Source organism: Oenanthe melanoleuca, chromosome 5 (assembly GCF_029582105.1).
Source record: "Oenanthe melanoleuca isolate GR-GAL-2019-014 chromosome 5, OMel1.0, whole genome shotgun sequence".
Classification (NCBI taxonomy): Eukaryota; Metazoa; Chordata; class Aves; order Passeriformes; family Muscicapidae; genus Oenanthe; species Oenanthe melanoleuca.
The window spans coordinates 35,376,612-35,394,404 of record NC_079339.1 but is presented as its reverse complement, the minus strand read 5'-3'; the positions used below and the strand labels follow the sequence as shown (position 1 = coordinate 35,394,404).

The following is a 17,793-nucleotide window of genomic DNA, read 5'->3' as shown; positions in this document are numbered from 1 at the left end:
CCCCTGCCAAGCCCTGACTCTGGTTCTTGTAGCATCTGGAAGAACAATAGTACTGTCCCTACGTACTCTCAGCATGAGATTCTCTGTACATCAAGCACTGAAATTCGTATGGAGCTATAAATCCAACTCAGTAAGAAACCAGTGCTTTTGCCACCATGCAGCAGGTTTATAAGCCAGATCAATTTAGGTACCAGAGGACTGCTTTAATTTAGCAAGTGTTTTGAGGTTGCATGCACCAATATTTATGAAAAGAAGTTCTTTTTGATTCAGAAAATATGGTCTAGATTTGCTATGGGTCAAGATGGGACTTTTTTATTGAATCAGTCACCCTGCCCTAATTCTAACAGAATACCTCTGAATAGTTTTATACTAATAACTGCTCTGTAGAGACTCCTGAAATTATAATATATTAAAGACCCATCAGCCTATCAGAAGAACATGTAATTTTATGTTCATTACTTCTTGGTTCCTGACTATAGAATTTGGATGGTTGCACCTCAATTAAAAGTTGAATCAAAGTTAATATAATTTAAATAAAAACTTCAATAAAAAGTTAAAGTTCTGTTCTTAATAACATTAATACCCTTTAATGACCGCTACGGTCATTACCACTAGATAACTGACCTTCTTGAACCTCTCTTCACATAGAAACCTTTCTCCCAACACAGGCAATTATTTAGCAGTAATGAGTGCTCTGTAAGAGATTATTGTTTAACCAAGTACCTTGACACACTGCTTTTACCCCGTTATCTCTATTCTTCAACAAACGGTACATTTTTCTCTATTGTAGGCTTTTCAGTTCTGAGTATAGAAGGCTGTGGTCTTACTCTTTCCAATGCAGAAGTTCACCATATAATTGGCAAAACTTCAGATATAATTAAAGCCTTGAAAATTAGGGTGTTATGAAAAAATGTTTGCGAGCTGCAACTGTGGCCCTGTAAAACAGATCAGTTCTGAAGGCAGGTTTGAGATACCAAGGGATAATGAGGAACAAAACCAGAAATATTGTTGGGGATGAAAATATACAATTCTTTAATGGCATGTGGAAAAAGGTGGAAAAATTCATTATAAAAAGAGAGAAATATTTGAGAGCATAACGGAAGCCAAAGGAAAAAGCAAATAGAAAAACAAATAAAGAGCAAGGAAAACCGGCACAACAAATTAAATTTGGGGAGACAGAATTAAATTTCATTAAGAAAGAAGTCTTTTTGGCATAGTCCTGGAAGCATTAAATGTTAAAAGATGCTACTATAGAAGTATGAATTACTGTTTCAATGAGCACAACAAAAGCATAGAAGAGGAAACTGCTGATTCCTAATTCCAGCTAGCCTAACAACTCACACTGAAGCTCTGGGGAAGGTTTCTTCTCCCTCTCTGCCTTAGTTCCTCTTTCTGTGAAAATTACCTTTTTTCAAAAGGCATTGATGTTTACATTTGCTGTGCTTAAAAAATAGTAGGCATTAATAGTTATTAATGTCATTAAGCATGCCCTCTTCCTCAGTTTTTACTCTAAGATTCACGAAACACCTTCCAATTTAAATTCTCAGGCTGAAGTATCTCAAGCATTTTGCCCAAATTAATTTAGAAGTATCTTATTTCTTTTTCCTAAAACAAACCTTGCCTAATGGATTTAAGAGACTGAGCATCTTTTAATCAGTTTATTTTGAATATTCTGAGCACTCTTATACCTATTCACATGAATAGTATTATGGTCAGATTTTGAAATAAACCCTGAAGAATCTAGTAGAAATACCAGCATGCTATATTTAGAGATGATATTTGAAATATCAGTTGTTTAAAGACTGCATGGCACAATTGTACATTATTTCCTCCATTTTGGCCCAAAACACAAGAAAAAAAGTAATTTCATATAATGCCTTAATCCAGTATGCAGAAAAGAATAGCCTAAGTGAGGCCTTTGCTCATTTAAAAGCAGTAAATATATTTTAATGTCCTGGATTAATTCCCATCTGCTCTTTTTCCTTAGAAAAAAGGCCTCTAAAACTGAAAGGTGGGGGAAATCATTTTCCTATTGCCAACACTGCTGCTATTTAGAAGAAAATGGAGGAGGAATTTCTTCAAATTATTTTTTCACATTAATACTCCATCTCCTAAAGCCTCAGCTTTTTTCATAGTATAAGTATTATATTGATTGAGATTCCTCTATAGTTTCTGAAAAAAGGGACAACAGAGAATAACAGGGAGAGGGTTTTCAAAGCAGACTGCTTATGACTTGTCTTCTATCCCAAAAGACTAAAACTAGGTTCTTTTATTAATGAGAATACCACAGGAAAGTATAATATTCTATTCAGTTCTGGAAAATACTGCAGGTACGACTGCAGTGTATAGAGCCTTGTCAGCTAGACAGTTTACTGCAATGGAAGAAAGTAGAGCAAGAAGGATTTTTTTTTATTTGTATAAAATATATTGTTCTTCCAGGCTGTAGTGAAATAGTTTCTATTTAATTGCAGAGAAATCCTAAGAAGGTTACAGCAGTGAAACATTAAAATTCTAAGGGCAACTAATAACATTAAAACTTTATAGCCCCAGATAGAATAATTTAGACAAAAACAACATGAACATATGTTTTGTGTAATAATAACAAACATTTATAGCTGTCAAGAGAGAAAAACACAGGTTTATGCACACCTTAATGGCGTGCATGGGTGAGCATGAGTATATTTAAAACATAATATATTACAAAATTGACAGCAGGCATGACTCTTCTGGGTACTATGTTAAATCAATGAATAAATTACCAAAAGTGTGTTGTGGCTGTTTGGATGTGTAATTGAGCTTAACGTATGTAGTGTTATTTCAAAAGAAACTGTTCAAGGAGTTTCTAGACCAATCCACTATGCATCTTTACTAAGCTGTTTACAAATAACAATAAATGAAACTGTCTCACAGTAGGAAGGAAGTTTAGTTATATGCATTACGTAAATGGGAGAAAGTTAATTTTAATATGTTTTCCTGGAATTAAAACCAAACTTACTATAATATTGCTAGGATTCACCAAATTGGAAATCAACATTTTTCATGTTTAATTTTAGATTCATTCTAATTAGCTGATACTTTACAAACAAAAGCCTTTGTAGCAACACAGGTCAGGAATATGGATGCTTCATATAGTAACTGTACTGAAGAGTAAGAATCAATGCCCAAATACATAAACTAGCAAAAAGATGAACTCAAATTTATTCCATTTATTTCCTTAACACATTTCCTGTCCAATGTCTAAAAACATTTTATTACGTTAGAAAAGTATGAACTTCTAAACTTTATTGTTCGTGACTAATTAATATCAAAAAAACAGAGATTTGCAAACTAACCAATTAATTGTCATTTTTAGAAAAAATTGAGCATATACAACTGTTCCTTGTTTCAGGGTTGTTTCATCTTACTACACACAGAATTTTTAAAAGATAGATTTACCCTACTTTTTGCATTTATCTTTACATTTTGCAGTTCTAGCATTACTTGTTTGTTATACAATGATCTAATTGCTTGTACCTCAAATCTAAGATAGGCAAGGTAGCCTGTACAAAGTAATACAAGTACTCAACAAGATTGTAGCCTCCAGGAAAATTTGCCAAAGCAACAGCAAGGGCAGAAAAGACAAGCTGACATGCCCCTAGTCACCTTCTTCTTGTCCCCTACCTCCAAACTGAAATTATGATCCTTATATGTAAGCAATCATAAATGCACCATTTTAAGTTCTGTTGTGCATCATAGCTTTAAGTCAAAGTATTTCAGAACACATGGTGCTGAGCTCTTAATCAGATCTGAACTTTTTCCTTTGCAATTTTCTTCCTCTTTTCTCAACGTTTTTCTTCATTTTGTAAGGGATGATGTAGACTGCTAGCAACAACCATACTTGTGATTTTCTTAGGGCTCATAAAATCAAGGATTAAGGCATTCTGTACTAAATGCCTGTCTCCTTTCTATAGCATGACTGCAAAGAGGAAAAATAGGATGAAGAAATGAAGTGTACATGCCCAGATGAGCTATTCTTTCTCTCTGGCATCATGATGGTTCATAAAGCATGCTATGGGCCAATTATAAAAGAATATGGCATACCACCTGTCTTCTGGTCAGAAGTTCTGGTCAGGGTTCATTTTGCATTAAAGTCATCTTAGGTTTACTGTAATTAACATTTACAGCTGCCCATGAGATACGGCAAAGTATACTACCACCACAGATATTTCTGTTGCAGTTACTTCCAGGTGTTTAAGGTACAAGTTTAAATTTCTAAATGTGATGCAGTCCCCATTGTATCTCCCACATTAGTTACACTACTTTGGGTAAGTATAATTATCAATAAATGAGCATCTTAAAGCATCTGAGATGCTTTAAGAAAGGTTTAATTAAAAATCCAGGCAAAATACTGAAACGAGACAAAACAAAACAAAAAAACAAATAAAAACCCCACAAACAAACAAACAAAAGAGTGAAAGAAGGTCTTTCCCAAAAGTTACTAGACCTGACATACAAATGTACCTATACTTTTAACATAAGCATCTTGCAAGCTTTTAATCTTAGTCTATATTTCACCAAATGCTCTACTGAAAAAAATATGTAGATACATATAAAGAAGTCAGGTCACACAACAGTCAGTACCATATTCTGTTGCCTTTTAATAGACTGGCTTAAAAAAACTAGCAAAATCTGTAACATCACTTTGCATTTAAAGTTTAAGTGTAGTTAAGTAAACTATGCCACAGGACATTTAAGAATAAGTCATTTTGAAAATGCAGGATGTCCAAGTAGATTTTTCCTTCAAATATTGTTTTACCTGATTTCTCCTTTGTGACCACCCTAGTGAAGAATAGATGCTTAAAGTACACAGCTGAGACTAGAACTGAAAGATACCACAAGTTAAATCATTGCTAGAAGATGTTCTGAAAGACTGAAATAAGAATTGAATTGGAAAAAAACAAAGGGAAATGCCACCAAATCATGCTGAGTATAGAAGTAATTAAAATAATTTTAAAAGAATAAAAGCATAAAGAAGATAAAATTTACCTTTATCTCATAGTATCTTTGTTCCCATCAATGTTTCTTTTGTTCTCTATTACACATTTAATCACTCTTGGACATCAACCATAACAGAAAAAACTCAAATACCTAACTGATAATTAAGCACAGTAATATTTATAAGAAAATAGTTTATTCTGTAGATAGGAGCATTAAATTAATGCAAAAAGACAATGAAAGTAAAATTTCTTTTTAAAGATCAGAGTAGTGCCATGCCAGTCACTCTTTAATGGAATAAAGCAATAATTTTTGTTTTCAGACCAGTAATATAAGTTTAATAAAATGAAAAAGTTAGAATGCTATTAACAGAAGCAAGAATCTTTAGAGATGACAACTGACAACAGTGTCCCTATTGAGGTGTCCTATTTAAAGTACAAGATTTCTACAAGACTACATCAAAAGGGAAAAATTAGATTTTCAAACATGATTTTTTTTCAAAAGCAAAACATAGTGGAACAGTCTGGCACAAAAAGAAAAGAAAAAAGCATCTCAGTACAGAAGGCAATCTTAGTTTACTCCTCTAAATCCTGCATTACCAAAGGTAATTAGGATAAGACACATGAGATGATATTGCATTGCTATTACTAGAGCTAGGAAAAAAAAAAGAAATTAGTAAAGATAGAAGATTATAACCTTGCAAGTCCAAGATCTTATGCCATATCATCTTATCGAGCCAAAATATTTGTCATTGTGATGACTGGTAAACAACACATGGGTAGAAGACACATTAAGCTTTACCACTGGATCTGACCAGCACCATTTGTCAGAAGTCAGATACGACCCTGTGGGCACCAGACTTTCCATCCCCCTGCACTGCCAGCGGGGGCTGACACGAGGTGAACTGAGAGAGCCTCCCCACACACTCCTGTACCATATTCCACTTGTGATCCTGCTGAAATCCTGAACTGTTCTGAGGAGCAACAGATGGCATGGACGGAGAGGGAGCAGGAATAAGAGATGAGAAAGGAAACTGAACTGAAAAGATCTGAATTTCAACTAGTTTGCTTCGTTAGTTAAATTCAACTACACACTTGTTTTACCGAGGCATTTTTAGTCAGCTAGGGTTCGTTCTTTTCACTTGCTTATTTATTAATTTATTTTAGTGTGTTCCATCAACTTCTGAACTCAAACTCAAAAGTAAAATTTAAAAAAGCTCTTTTTCTGCTGTGGTCTAAAACCTTGAATGAGATCATGGAATTCTTACAGAGAAGTAAAAAAGTAGTAACTCTGACAGCCTACCCTAGAAATTTCTGCTTTAGACTGGGAGATCTTGACTTTTCAGTAAAATAAATCTGTGTATTTGTGTATGCATATTACTAAAAGTTATTAAATGTGGATTTTTCTAGAAATCTGAGAAGCATGTGAAGCAATGGACAGATATGAATAGGTGAAAGCTTCCACTGATATTTCTGAAAATATGTTCTATTAAAAATAAAAGAACAAAAATGCAACAATATGGTTGTGTAGAGAGAGCAGAAAAGACAGATACTGGCAAAGCAGGAAATCAAGGCCCTTGAGTGGTTACTATTTTGTTTATGTCACTTAAGGTAAATGTGTTCGTATGAATATATACTCAATGCCCTTGTGTTTTTGTATTTTCAAATACAGGCCAAACCCAGATGGGTTTTTGCCTAAATAAAACTTGTCAGAGTTGGCCCACTTACACAGGGGAAGTAACAACAGCCTAACATACTTTCAGAATTCCAGGTAATAATATTCAAACTCAAATAACATGATGATAAAATTAGCCCCTTGGGCGTATGCTGGTTTAAATATCTCTTCTCATCAAGTTCTCAGTCTGCACTTTTTCTCAGAGGAGAAATTTAGATTTAAAATATCTTTCAAACTTAACTTGATCTATGTTTTAATAGAAAATAGCCCTTCTCATTCCTGAAGTAAAAAGTCATAAGTTCTTTGTTAACTATGTAAGCATAACTGCTTCTACTAACAGAGATGGATGTTAAAAAGGCAATAGTTGCCAAAAGTAATCAATATAAAATATTTAAAATCACCAAGATGTAAAAATTGTAGAAGCATATTATAAGTACCACAGATGCCTCAGAGTACTTCGCATGTCTTCAAATCAAATAAGACTTTTGATATTTTTGCAGTAAATTTTATAATATGCTGGTTTAAGAAGCACTTATGTTTCATAACAAGATTGAATATTATGCTTAATAGTAGATAAAATAATTTAGCTGCATTTTTAAAGTGTGGCTCTCTCATCTTTAAACATAGTAGAGAGTTAAATAAACCATGGATAAAGTTACTGTCAGATTCAAGGAAAAAAATTAGGATGTCTGCTACTTTTTATTTGGCTCTTTAAAATTTATAAAATTTATTTTAAATGCTATGAAAACAATACTCTTATATAGAATTTGCAGGACATTGATGGATATACAAGAAAACAATCTCTCTGAGCTAAAATGGGACCGAGATTGGCTTGACCAAGACTTTAGGGACATTATTACTTGAAAAATGAGAAAAATATTTAGTTAACTTGTGATATAGAGAAGTTTCACCAGAGCTCACCTAACCTGAGAGATGAGGTTTAGGATGGAGCTATTATTCATTTGTATTGTCTTATTGCAGTCCAAAGAGTGCCTGCTTAGATTTACTCCTTTTTCTGTGAAGGGAGGTTCGGAGGTTCTGAATTAAACACAAAATAATTCCTCCTGCCCACTAAAAAGCATACAATTAAGAACTCAAGAGAAACAGCCTCCAATAAACAACAGTGAATCCACCATGTGGAACATGACAAGACGTCTAGCAGCTTTTTTTTTTTTTTTTTTTTGGTGCACCTTTGATGTTTTGGATTCAATCATTCTGGTCAAAATTTGACTATTTCAACAAAAGAAACATTTTCAAAATAGAGTTCTTGTAGATATGAAACTCTTAAAATTTTCTATTAACTAAAAATCACTTCCAAAAGCAATGGTCTAGTGTTACATTTACAAGCCCACCTGCATAATCCTGCACCTTAGTCAGGCATTATCATGCAACAAAAATTTAGTTATTATTGCAACATTTTACCCTCGAAACATTGAGTTAAATTCATTCCAGTGGCCTCAGTAATGCAGACTGTGAATTTCTAGCCAGTCAGGCGGAAGGCATTTGGGGAGAACCTGCATCCTCTTTCCCTTTGAAGCAGCCAACCACCACCACAATCAACAACAGGCTCACAGAGGCAAATGAGGAGGGTACCTATGACATAATTTGATTCACAGCCTTTCCTAGAAGATCTCAGCTGTGTAAAACCTTATAAACAGCCACATGAAATGCAACATTTTCCCTCTGGAAAAGGAACAATAGTTCTGATTCCTGCTTCTCTCGGGATGTGTTGAGGCGTAAGCCAGAGTAAACCCTTGTAAAAGAGCTGAGCAAGCTTCAGTTTGCTTATGCCTGTGTTTGGTTAAAAGGCCATGGGCTAATAACACAAGAAATCATATTTTATCATCCTGGAAATGTAAAATCACCCAAAAATTACTAGCTCAGTAAAAGTATTTTAACAAAGAAAGAACTTGCTCAGCTACATAATTCCTTTACTTAAGGACAGATATGAAATACAAGACAGAAGAATCTTGGAAGTTTTATGAATATTATTCTGTATGAAAAATCAATTTAAGATTATATACATTTAGAAGCTTAAAGGAAACATTCTGTGCATGAGAGATTACCTGATTACTTTGGCTTTGCCTGGGTGTTTGAAAAGCTTCTGTCTTAGCTGAAGAAAATTTTGCTTCAAAATATGAGTCACAAATTCTTGTCAACGCACTGGTTTTGCCAATAAAAACCCCTGTACCAGAAACAGTAATAAAACTCTGTTTTCTTTCTATCTATATTAAAATTATCACACAAAATATTTTAGATAATTCTCAGAATCTGATACAGTACTACAGTCAACAAAGCTTTTCTGATCAGTTGCCAGAATCACATCTTTTATATCCTTCAATAGCTCCCTTTCTTCTTGTTTCTTTGACAAAGAAGTCAGTCCCATTCAATAATCCATACTCAGATTCTCCTTTTAGCAATGCTAGCTTCTCTTCTAAACTTATTTTAAACCATCTTTCTCTTTCCTTTTATTCCTTCACTCTAAAATGGTGTGTAGAATTACGGTGTTATCTCTCAAATCCTTCCTGAAGATAATTTTTGGTTACAATGGTTGTTAGGTCTGTGCACAGTCTAGATGATGCCTGTAACATTAAAATTACACAACTTATAAAGAAAAGTATTAAAAACTAGAAAATGGAGGAACTTGAAGCATCTAACTGTGCTAAAAAACACAAACTTTCCTTCCTCTTGCTTTCTTTTTGTATTCTTTTCACTGTTACATCAACATAGTTTGTTTTGATTAGCTTGGAATTCTTAATGAATGTTTTCAATCCTATATTTGGATAACAATTAATATCAAAAGAACTCAGTCATGTTTCATGTGTTCCAGTAAAAGCACTAAAAGACAGGCTAACTCCTTGCAAAACCAAAATTATGTCTATTAATTTACAGAAGGATTTTGTTAATATCACTCTCCTTTATATCTCATTGGCCAACTCATATGTGGTTCAAATCTCCACCATAGAAGCTGACATATCAAAACTACTGTAATGTCATATACTGAAATACCTAAAGCCAAGCAAAATAATAACCACAATTATTTTTTTCTAGTATGGAAGAATTTACAGCATCATTTATACTTAAGACTGAGATGACAGTATCTTTAGTCTAGACTTCCAAAGTTTAAAAAAATTCAGAATTCAAATATCACATAAATGCTTTTAAACTGATCAGCTGTTAGGCATAATAATAGTATTTATGTACAGATAGCATTTTAAATATTCAACAATATAAGACTATGCCTCAATGGCAACATATCAGAGCCTTCTGTTCTAATTACAGGAACACTTCCCTATTATCCTCTTTGAAGCAGTGAATGGTGAAGTGTGGACTTGCTGCAATACTTTTCAACACTGAAATACATTGCAGGATACTAAAAAGTGTTGTTTTCACTAGTGAAAGGTAACAACTATTTAACTGTGCCCAAGACTATCCAATTGTTCTGAACAGAAGAGACTAACACATGCAGCTGAAACTGCAAAGAATTAAGGTGGCAGATGGTAATTACTGATACTGGAAGTAATCCTGGGTAAAGGTGGTTAGAACTTCAGTTTAATGTCTCATCTATGAGGTGTTGCACTCATGAGATAAAACTCTCTCATATTTAGATGGGAATGTGGCTCATTAGGGACACATTAGAGGAAAAAATTACTTCTTCTAAAGCACAAACACCAAGTTTTCTTATACACTTCTTTTCCAAAAAAAGGACTTGATTAAGCCATAAGACAATGATAGACCAGAATGGCATGTGTATCACCAGATGAAAAGCCCTTTCCATATGTCTGTACATCAGAGATGAAAGTCTTATTTCCATTTCGTTATTTTTTCCAATTGTTACTGAATAAGTAATAGCTATTTATTTGACATTTTATTCCACAGTATTATGAGCATGAGACACAGGATTTAATCCACAAGTCTGATCCTGAGTTTTTGCATGTGGAAAAATGGAACAAGAGAGATTGTAAGTCAAATAAACAAATTCAGTCTGAGATGTAAAGTTTGAAAATTCTGCTGCAAATTAAGTAACTCCAGAAAGCTAAGTAAAATGATCCTTCTAGAATATGTTATTCCTGCCCTTCCACTAGAAACAAGTGAAGGAGAAGAGAAGGAAGGCCAGTTACTTATGCCATTTGACTTCAAAGCACTACCCAAAGCACCAAAAATATGATATATATGCAATACTGCAATTGCATATATTGGACACCAGAAACACAGTTTTCAAAGTGGTTATGTAAGTAGAAAATACTAGATTCTGAAATCATGGTCTCTGTTACCTGTTGATAATATTTAAATCTGTCTCAGTAATAAGCTTTCCCCTTTTCAAAACAATGAAAGACATCAGAAAAAAATACTGATATGTTGCTTTTAATATTACAACCTATGCACCACACTCATGAAATACAGAGTGGATAAAAGACACTGAGGAAAAGAAAATTATCTATTCACACTAACCACAAAGATGTCAAAACAATTGTATATTCCTTTTACATCGAAGTATTAATCTAAATGTGGTAGTCATAGCAGCCTGATTAGATGGGCAGAAGAAGTTACAAGTCTGAAGTAAAAAAGAAAAGACAGTTAACATCCTCTAAACTTTGCCCTGCCTTGTTGCTCATTTCACAAACTCATCTTTGTATGAAAATACTGAGCAGGATATAATTGTTCTGAGCTGTGGTGTTCAGTTCCACCCACTAGGTCTGAGACCAGTGTCACTATAAAGCTGTCTGTGAAGCAGCATTCCCAAAATCCCAAATAGTGATCGATACTACACAGCTTCACCAAGTTTTCAATTTTTAAATGAAAATTACTTTTCTGTGTACTGAAGATTGTTTGTTTAGAATGATTGCAAAAGCTGTAAAATTATATGCAACTGAGTGGGAAATGATCCTGGAAGTGTGTGATGTTTAATTACATATCAAGAGGAAATTACACTGGTTTTCTTTTTCCCTTTATACAAAGGTTTGTTTAACCACTTCAGATTCTGTTCCTGAACCACCTACTATTTCTGTGACTTTCAGTTTACTTTTTTAATTGTGGTTTTTTACCTCTTCCTCCAATACTCTTCAAATCCTGACTGCTTCTATCATTAACCCACTGACAAGCCCATTTTAAAGTTAGGACATTCTCAAGACTGTTTTTTACCCAAAACATCTAAGTTAGATTTCAATGGTCTATGTATTAAGTCCAGTGTCTTAACCAGTTACATGTTTAGTTTTCTGAAGCTGTAATGGGAAATAAGAAATGTTTTTCAGTAATAAATAAATTATTCTGGAAATAAACATGTCCAGAAGTACAAACTGTATATACATTTTTATATATTCTGCAAATATATATATACTTGCATATGCCAGCCTTTAAGTTCTTATGCTATATTCTGAACTGGTACCAAAACAACCCATTCAAACATTTACTTGCAGAACAAAAATATCCAAATCTTAAAAATTATAGTAATGAACTAACAGTACAAATGCATACTGGGAGCAGAACTTGCAACTGACCCTAAGAATAATATTCCACACAATGTTCAGTGAAGGAGAATGTGTATAATGGTCAAATGTTATTAAGATTTGTATGCTTTTAAAGGACATCAGTTACAAGACTAATTTGCAGGGTCTTCAGAAAGCAATGAAATTTTCCACCAAACTATGAGTTAAATAGATCAGGGTAATATTCAGGTATTTACACTTGCAGCCATTAGATATGAATGAAAATCATATTGTTTTTCAATACCACTTTTACCATTTATTTAAAGCAATACTGTTCCAGTAGTCCTTTTGTGATGGAGAAGTGAACCGATTCAAGAGATCACTTACAAAACAAGTGGTCTCAGACATCTTCAGAAGGTGAAAAAATGAAAAATACACACATATATGAAACTATTCCTCCTATTTTCCAGATGTTTTAGAATATTACATACTATTTCCATCAAAAGCAAACACAAACTGTAGCTAAATGTCTCAAGATTCAGAAGAACAGTCAGGTCTATTGTACATCTCATACTGTTAAATCAGTATATGTTGGAATATATCATTTTTAAAGGCACTTCTCAATGGAGAAAGAAGGCAAAATTCCATATATTTCATTTTAAACTGAATGCCGTCATGAATTCTTCATTTATAAAAATGACAGAATAGTAGTTTCAGTAAATTCTTAGGAAACTCACTTTTTCCCTAAGATATTTCAGGGGATGCAATATATTAGAAGAGCTTAGGTATCAGGAATGTTTAAAATTAATCCTAAATCTTCTGTAGCAACCACTATAAGCCACTATGAAACTTACATACAATAAAACGAAAAATTTCCTAAGCAAAATCTGAATTCTTGTCTACAAATGTTGACAATATATTTCTAGAATTCAGAACATTCCTTTCTCCCTCCCACTCTTCACTTCTCTCATTAAAGATGCCACAGTGCTATGAAAACATGTTTTAAAAAGTCCTAAGGGAAAAGTTTCCTAGGGTCTTTGAAATTCCTCCTTTTCCTATTTCTTTACAGATTTCTAACACCAACACTGTTCCTGTAGTTTCTCAAAAAAGGAAAAAATAAAAATACCCTCTAGGTATAATCTTTCAATTTTCAATTACACTTCTTAGGTTCTTTTTTTTTTTTTTTTTTTTTTTAACAAATTCAAACTGAAATGTGCAGCTATATTATTAGCTGTATTTTAGTTCTAGTTAATCTTTTAGTAGATGGTATTTGACTGCTCTGCTGCATGTACTTACAAGAATCACTAAAATAACCTGAAAATATCTTTAGTTTGGTTTTTTGTCTTCTTTCCTTAAATTTACCTGTAGGCACAGAGAAAAACAAGCAAACGAAACCCCAAAACCAAACCAAACAAACAAACAAGCATTGGTTCAGTTTCCTATCTCTATGATAAAAAGCACAGGGCAAGGAGCTGTCACCTATCTATATGAGAAATTTACTGCAATATAAACCCTGCCTCCATTTCTCCCTTTTCAAGCAAATATTTGAATATAATCATTCCAAGCTAGGGATTCCACAATTTGCATCACAAAATCCAGCTGGATTTTAGAATATTTGTTACACGATAATTTTGATTAAGCAGGTAAACATTTGGCCACGGATGAGTCAAAACGTTCAGAGATATGGGATCATACTACTAGCTAAAAACTCAGCTTTGAGCTAGCTAGTGTGTTTAGCTTAACAGAGCCCATTATGAAATCAAGTCTTGTTTCACCACCTAGTTCCTAAAGGAGAAGTTATATGGCCCATGAGCACTTTCCTCCCTGCAAGTGAGGAGGGATATCAGTTAAAATTCTGTCTCCTGCATATATGTGTTTTCCTGTATTTTTGTTTCATTTTTCTCCTTGGCTCTTCCTCCATCTCTAAGACCATTCTTGCTATGCAGAATTACAGTAAGAAATCACCAGAATTTTTCATGCAATTGCAGCCAAGCATCACCCTGCAAACTACTCTCTTGGATGCACTGAATACCAGAACCAGAAAATCCACTCAGCACAACCATCTCCATTGTTTCCAGAAAGAGAAACCATGTATTTTTCTAAACATTTCAGCAAATGTGTGCCAAGATATTGAGTTTTTGGATTGTTCTCGTGCATATTCTCTGCTTAAGAAACAAGTGCTTATGATTGATGGTGATGAAAGGTCATGGAGCTTAAACCAGAAGTTTCTATTGTGTGTAATACACCTACACTGCTTGCACCAATTTGAATAAACACAGTCTGCATTTAAAATGCTATTACAAATAGTAAGTTTGGCAACAGGTAACTACTATAGCCCTCTTTAATAATTAATATCCACAAAATTATGACAGGTGTCAATGACTTACTCTTAAAGCACTTGTATTCAACGTGAGCACTATTATGGACAACTTAAACTTGGAGTGAAAAGATTTGTGGAAAGGCATATGACCTTCTTCCTACTACAATGGCCATCCCCTAATTAAGCAATGCATCTGATAGTCATTAACAGGAATGAGATAATGAATCACTTTCTCTCTTCTTTGTTAATTTGCTGTAACCAAGCGGCTAATGGATGTCAGAGCTGAGTGATTGCACTGATTATAGTGATTTATAGTTGCAACAAAACAATTTAAAAGCATTCTGATTATTCATGTTAAAGATGCTTTATGTTTTGTTTACTAAATGTTTTATGTTCCCCCTCATGCCCCTCTATACACAATAAGACAGGTCTTGCTAGAAAACTTGAAAGTTCTAAGATTTTTTTATTGTTTCAGAGTAAGGCATTTCATTTTGTTTATAAAAAAAAAAAAGTTTACCCAGTAGAAATGAAAAGCCTTAGGGTGGAAAGAAAACTTCAGTGGTGCCTAGTTCAAAAGAAGACGGAAATAAGAGGAAATAAGGCAAACTTCAAGCCACTTACCTTAGGGCTCCCAGTCCCTTCCTCATTCTCTGCAGACACATCAGTAGCCAGTATCTCTGCTTTGATGATATCCAGAGCCCTAAGAATCCAGCTGTGTTGCCGTTTGATTTGCCTCTGTAGTTCCTTCCATTGACTTGCAATCATCTGCAGCATGTCCTTCAGTCCTTCTCCAAAATGAAGGGGGAAAAATAAAAGCTGTAAACTCAACATCATCTTTAAATATCATCCTTTATTTAAATAATTAGCAGGACATTTAAAATAATAAATGCAACAAGAGTTTTAATGTGTTTCCTAATTAATAAATCCAAGCTTTACTATTGTTCGCCCTGCAAAACAATGCTATGGAGACAAACACTTCTTTTAGCCATCATGTTAAATTTTGATTTGAGTTTCAGCTGACAATTTCAAGAAAAAAATTCCACATAAACTGTCATTTCTCTGCAGTAGGGAACCCTAGTAATCTCTCCCTCTAATTTACAGTCTTTGTCTTGAAGCATTTTGTAATCCTCCAAAGACATTTTCCTTACCTCCAATTCCTTTAAATACTTCCTGTAATTTACACATTATTATTTCCTACATCTATGGTGACACGCTCTACCCTCCTCAGCTATGGCTTCTCTGTCTTTTTGGAACTATACATAGAAGTCAGTAATTTCCTATAGCTTTCACATCACACAGATATGTCTGATGCTGAGAAACAACAGAGGTACACATATAACATGATGACAAAAGAGTATAGCAAAGAATAACTTCAACCCGGGTGAAAAGCATGTTAAGTAGGCCAAAATTAAGGTGGCAATACATAGCAGTATATGCTGATTAAAACCCTATTAGCAGACAAGTCACACAAACATCTAAAAATATAGGAGGTGGTAGGGATAAAGAGAAATCAGTATATCTCCCTCTCTTCTCTCAATTTAAGACCTCTGAAGAAAAAGACAAACCTAACTGAAGGAAATAGGTATTTTTAATTTTCATCTAATCCTCATAAATATATTTAAATCAATGTAAGAATTCATTTAAGTGGTAAAATAAAGCTTTACCAATGCAATTACTCATGCAGAGTATGTAAATACATATATATATATTTGAAATCCTAGTTCATTATCTTAATGTTATTTCCATAGCACCTACATCAAAGAATATGTCAGTGTGAAGTTTTCAGTGATGTGATTTCAATTGAAACTCAGTCAAACAGCAAGACCAAAATAAAATGAACAGACTATTTGCAGGCAGTATTTCATTTTATAAGTATCACTGCATTGTATGCAGTATATGAAACATTTATAAATCTTGAAGGTCAATCTGATAATGTAAATATTAATAATACATAAGGAAGTGAATATATGCAGTAATTTACAGCAATGCTTCTTCATTCTTTAATAGTCTGGAGACATAAAGACTTGCAATATTTCAGAAGGATTTACCTGATTTGTGAGATACAATAAGCTCAAGAAGTTGGCGTCCTTCCTCTACCACTGCTTCTTTTAAAGCACAGTGGCTATCTACATTCAACTTAAAACTCTGCAAAAAGAAAAGAAAAGAAAAGAAAAAAAAAAAGAGAGACAAGAAAAAAAAACCTCAGCATCAAACACTGGAGAGGCAGTTATCACAAAACACACATACAAAATTACTTGCTGGTTTTTATCAAGAGCCACATCCCAATTCACCCAATAGCCAAACTAATTTGTGACACTAAAAGCTATTGATATTTTGTATCTGGGCTCAAAACGTTTCCATTAGATCAGCAAAGTGCATCTGTGTTGAAACAGCTGACAAATCTAGACATTCATTAGGTTTTATGAAAAGTCACAACCCGTAGGCTATATCTGGAGTAACAGTGTTCTATAAAATACACTAAATTTATGCTACCACATATGAGCTCTGTTTTTTTCAGAGTTCTTTGAAATGTTGGTGATAGCACTATTTATGAAACCATAAAAAAATTACAGCATTGGATATATTGGCCTTATGTGCACTTATACAAATCTATTAATATTGTGTTCTGAGTTAACTCTTATATCCATTTTCAAAGAGCAAATCAGTCGGCTTTAGATCTCTGCATTTCTAATTTGAAAAGCAACTATTTTTCAACCTCTTTTCCTAATATTTTTAGAAGTCGGCAAAGGATCTCTGTTTTAGCAGTCAATGAAATAGTTTATTTTTTTTTCATTATTACTTTATTTTCACAAACTGCATTAAGATCTAGTAATAAAGAAACTGGAAACATGATCTACTATATATTATGCCATTTAATACACCAATGATAACTCTGATAAATTTTTTAATCATTTTCCAGACCTTCCCACTATACTTGCCTGTAAGAAGAGAAACATAATACAATAGAGAAAATACTTGCTGTATTTAATCATAAATTGTGTGCAGACCTAAATGCATACAGGCTACACATTTTCCCTTTGAAATGTCTGTGGAATAAATGGAAACAATATTTGACCACTTGGAAAAAAGATCTTTTCCTTCTCTTGGGAATAAGTTAACTGGCAGAGATGAAAGGAGACTCTGCAAGTGCACATTCATAGCTTCTTCTTTTTTTATAAAACTTTATACTTCTTCAAATGGTAGAATGGAGTGATAGGTACCACAGAATACTCAATAGCCCTGAATTCTTAAGGAAGCAACCATTTTCTTTCTTTCCTAACCCTTGCAGTTAGGTTGATTGGCATAGCAAAAAATTATATTGCCAGAACAGTAATAAAATAAGGTACTCCTACTGTAATGTTTCATGGTTGGAAAAGGCATGTTGCTCAGACAGAGTCT

The 17,793-nt window shown here is 33.6% G+C and overlaps 1 protein-coding gene across 1 annotated transcript in view; it reads right to left on the bottom strand.

Moving 5' to 3' along the window:
* AKAP6 (A-kinase anchoring protein 6) overlaps positions 1-17,793 on the bottom strand; it is a 253,013-nt gene that overhangs the window by 118,073 nt on the left and 117,147 nt on the right. Inside the window, exons 6-7 of the mRNA XM_056493936.1 lie at positions 16,443-16,539; positions 15,016-15,179 (exon numbers count right to left, since the gene is read on the bottom strand). Coding sequence (XP_056349911.1) covers positions 15,016-15,179; positions 16,443-16,539 — 261 coding nt within the window. The remainder of the gene's footprint in view (positions 1-15,015; positions 15,180-16,442; positions 16,540-17,793) is intronic.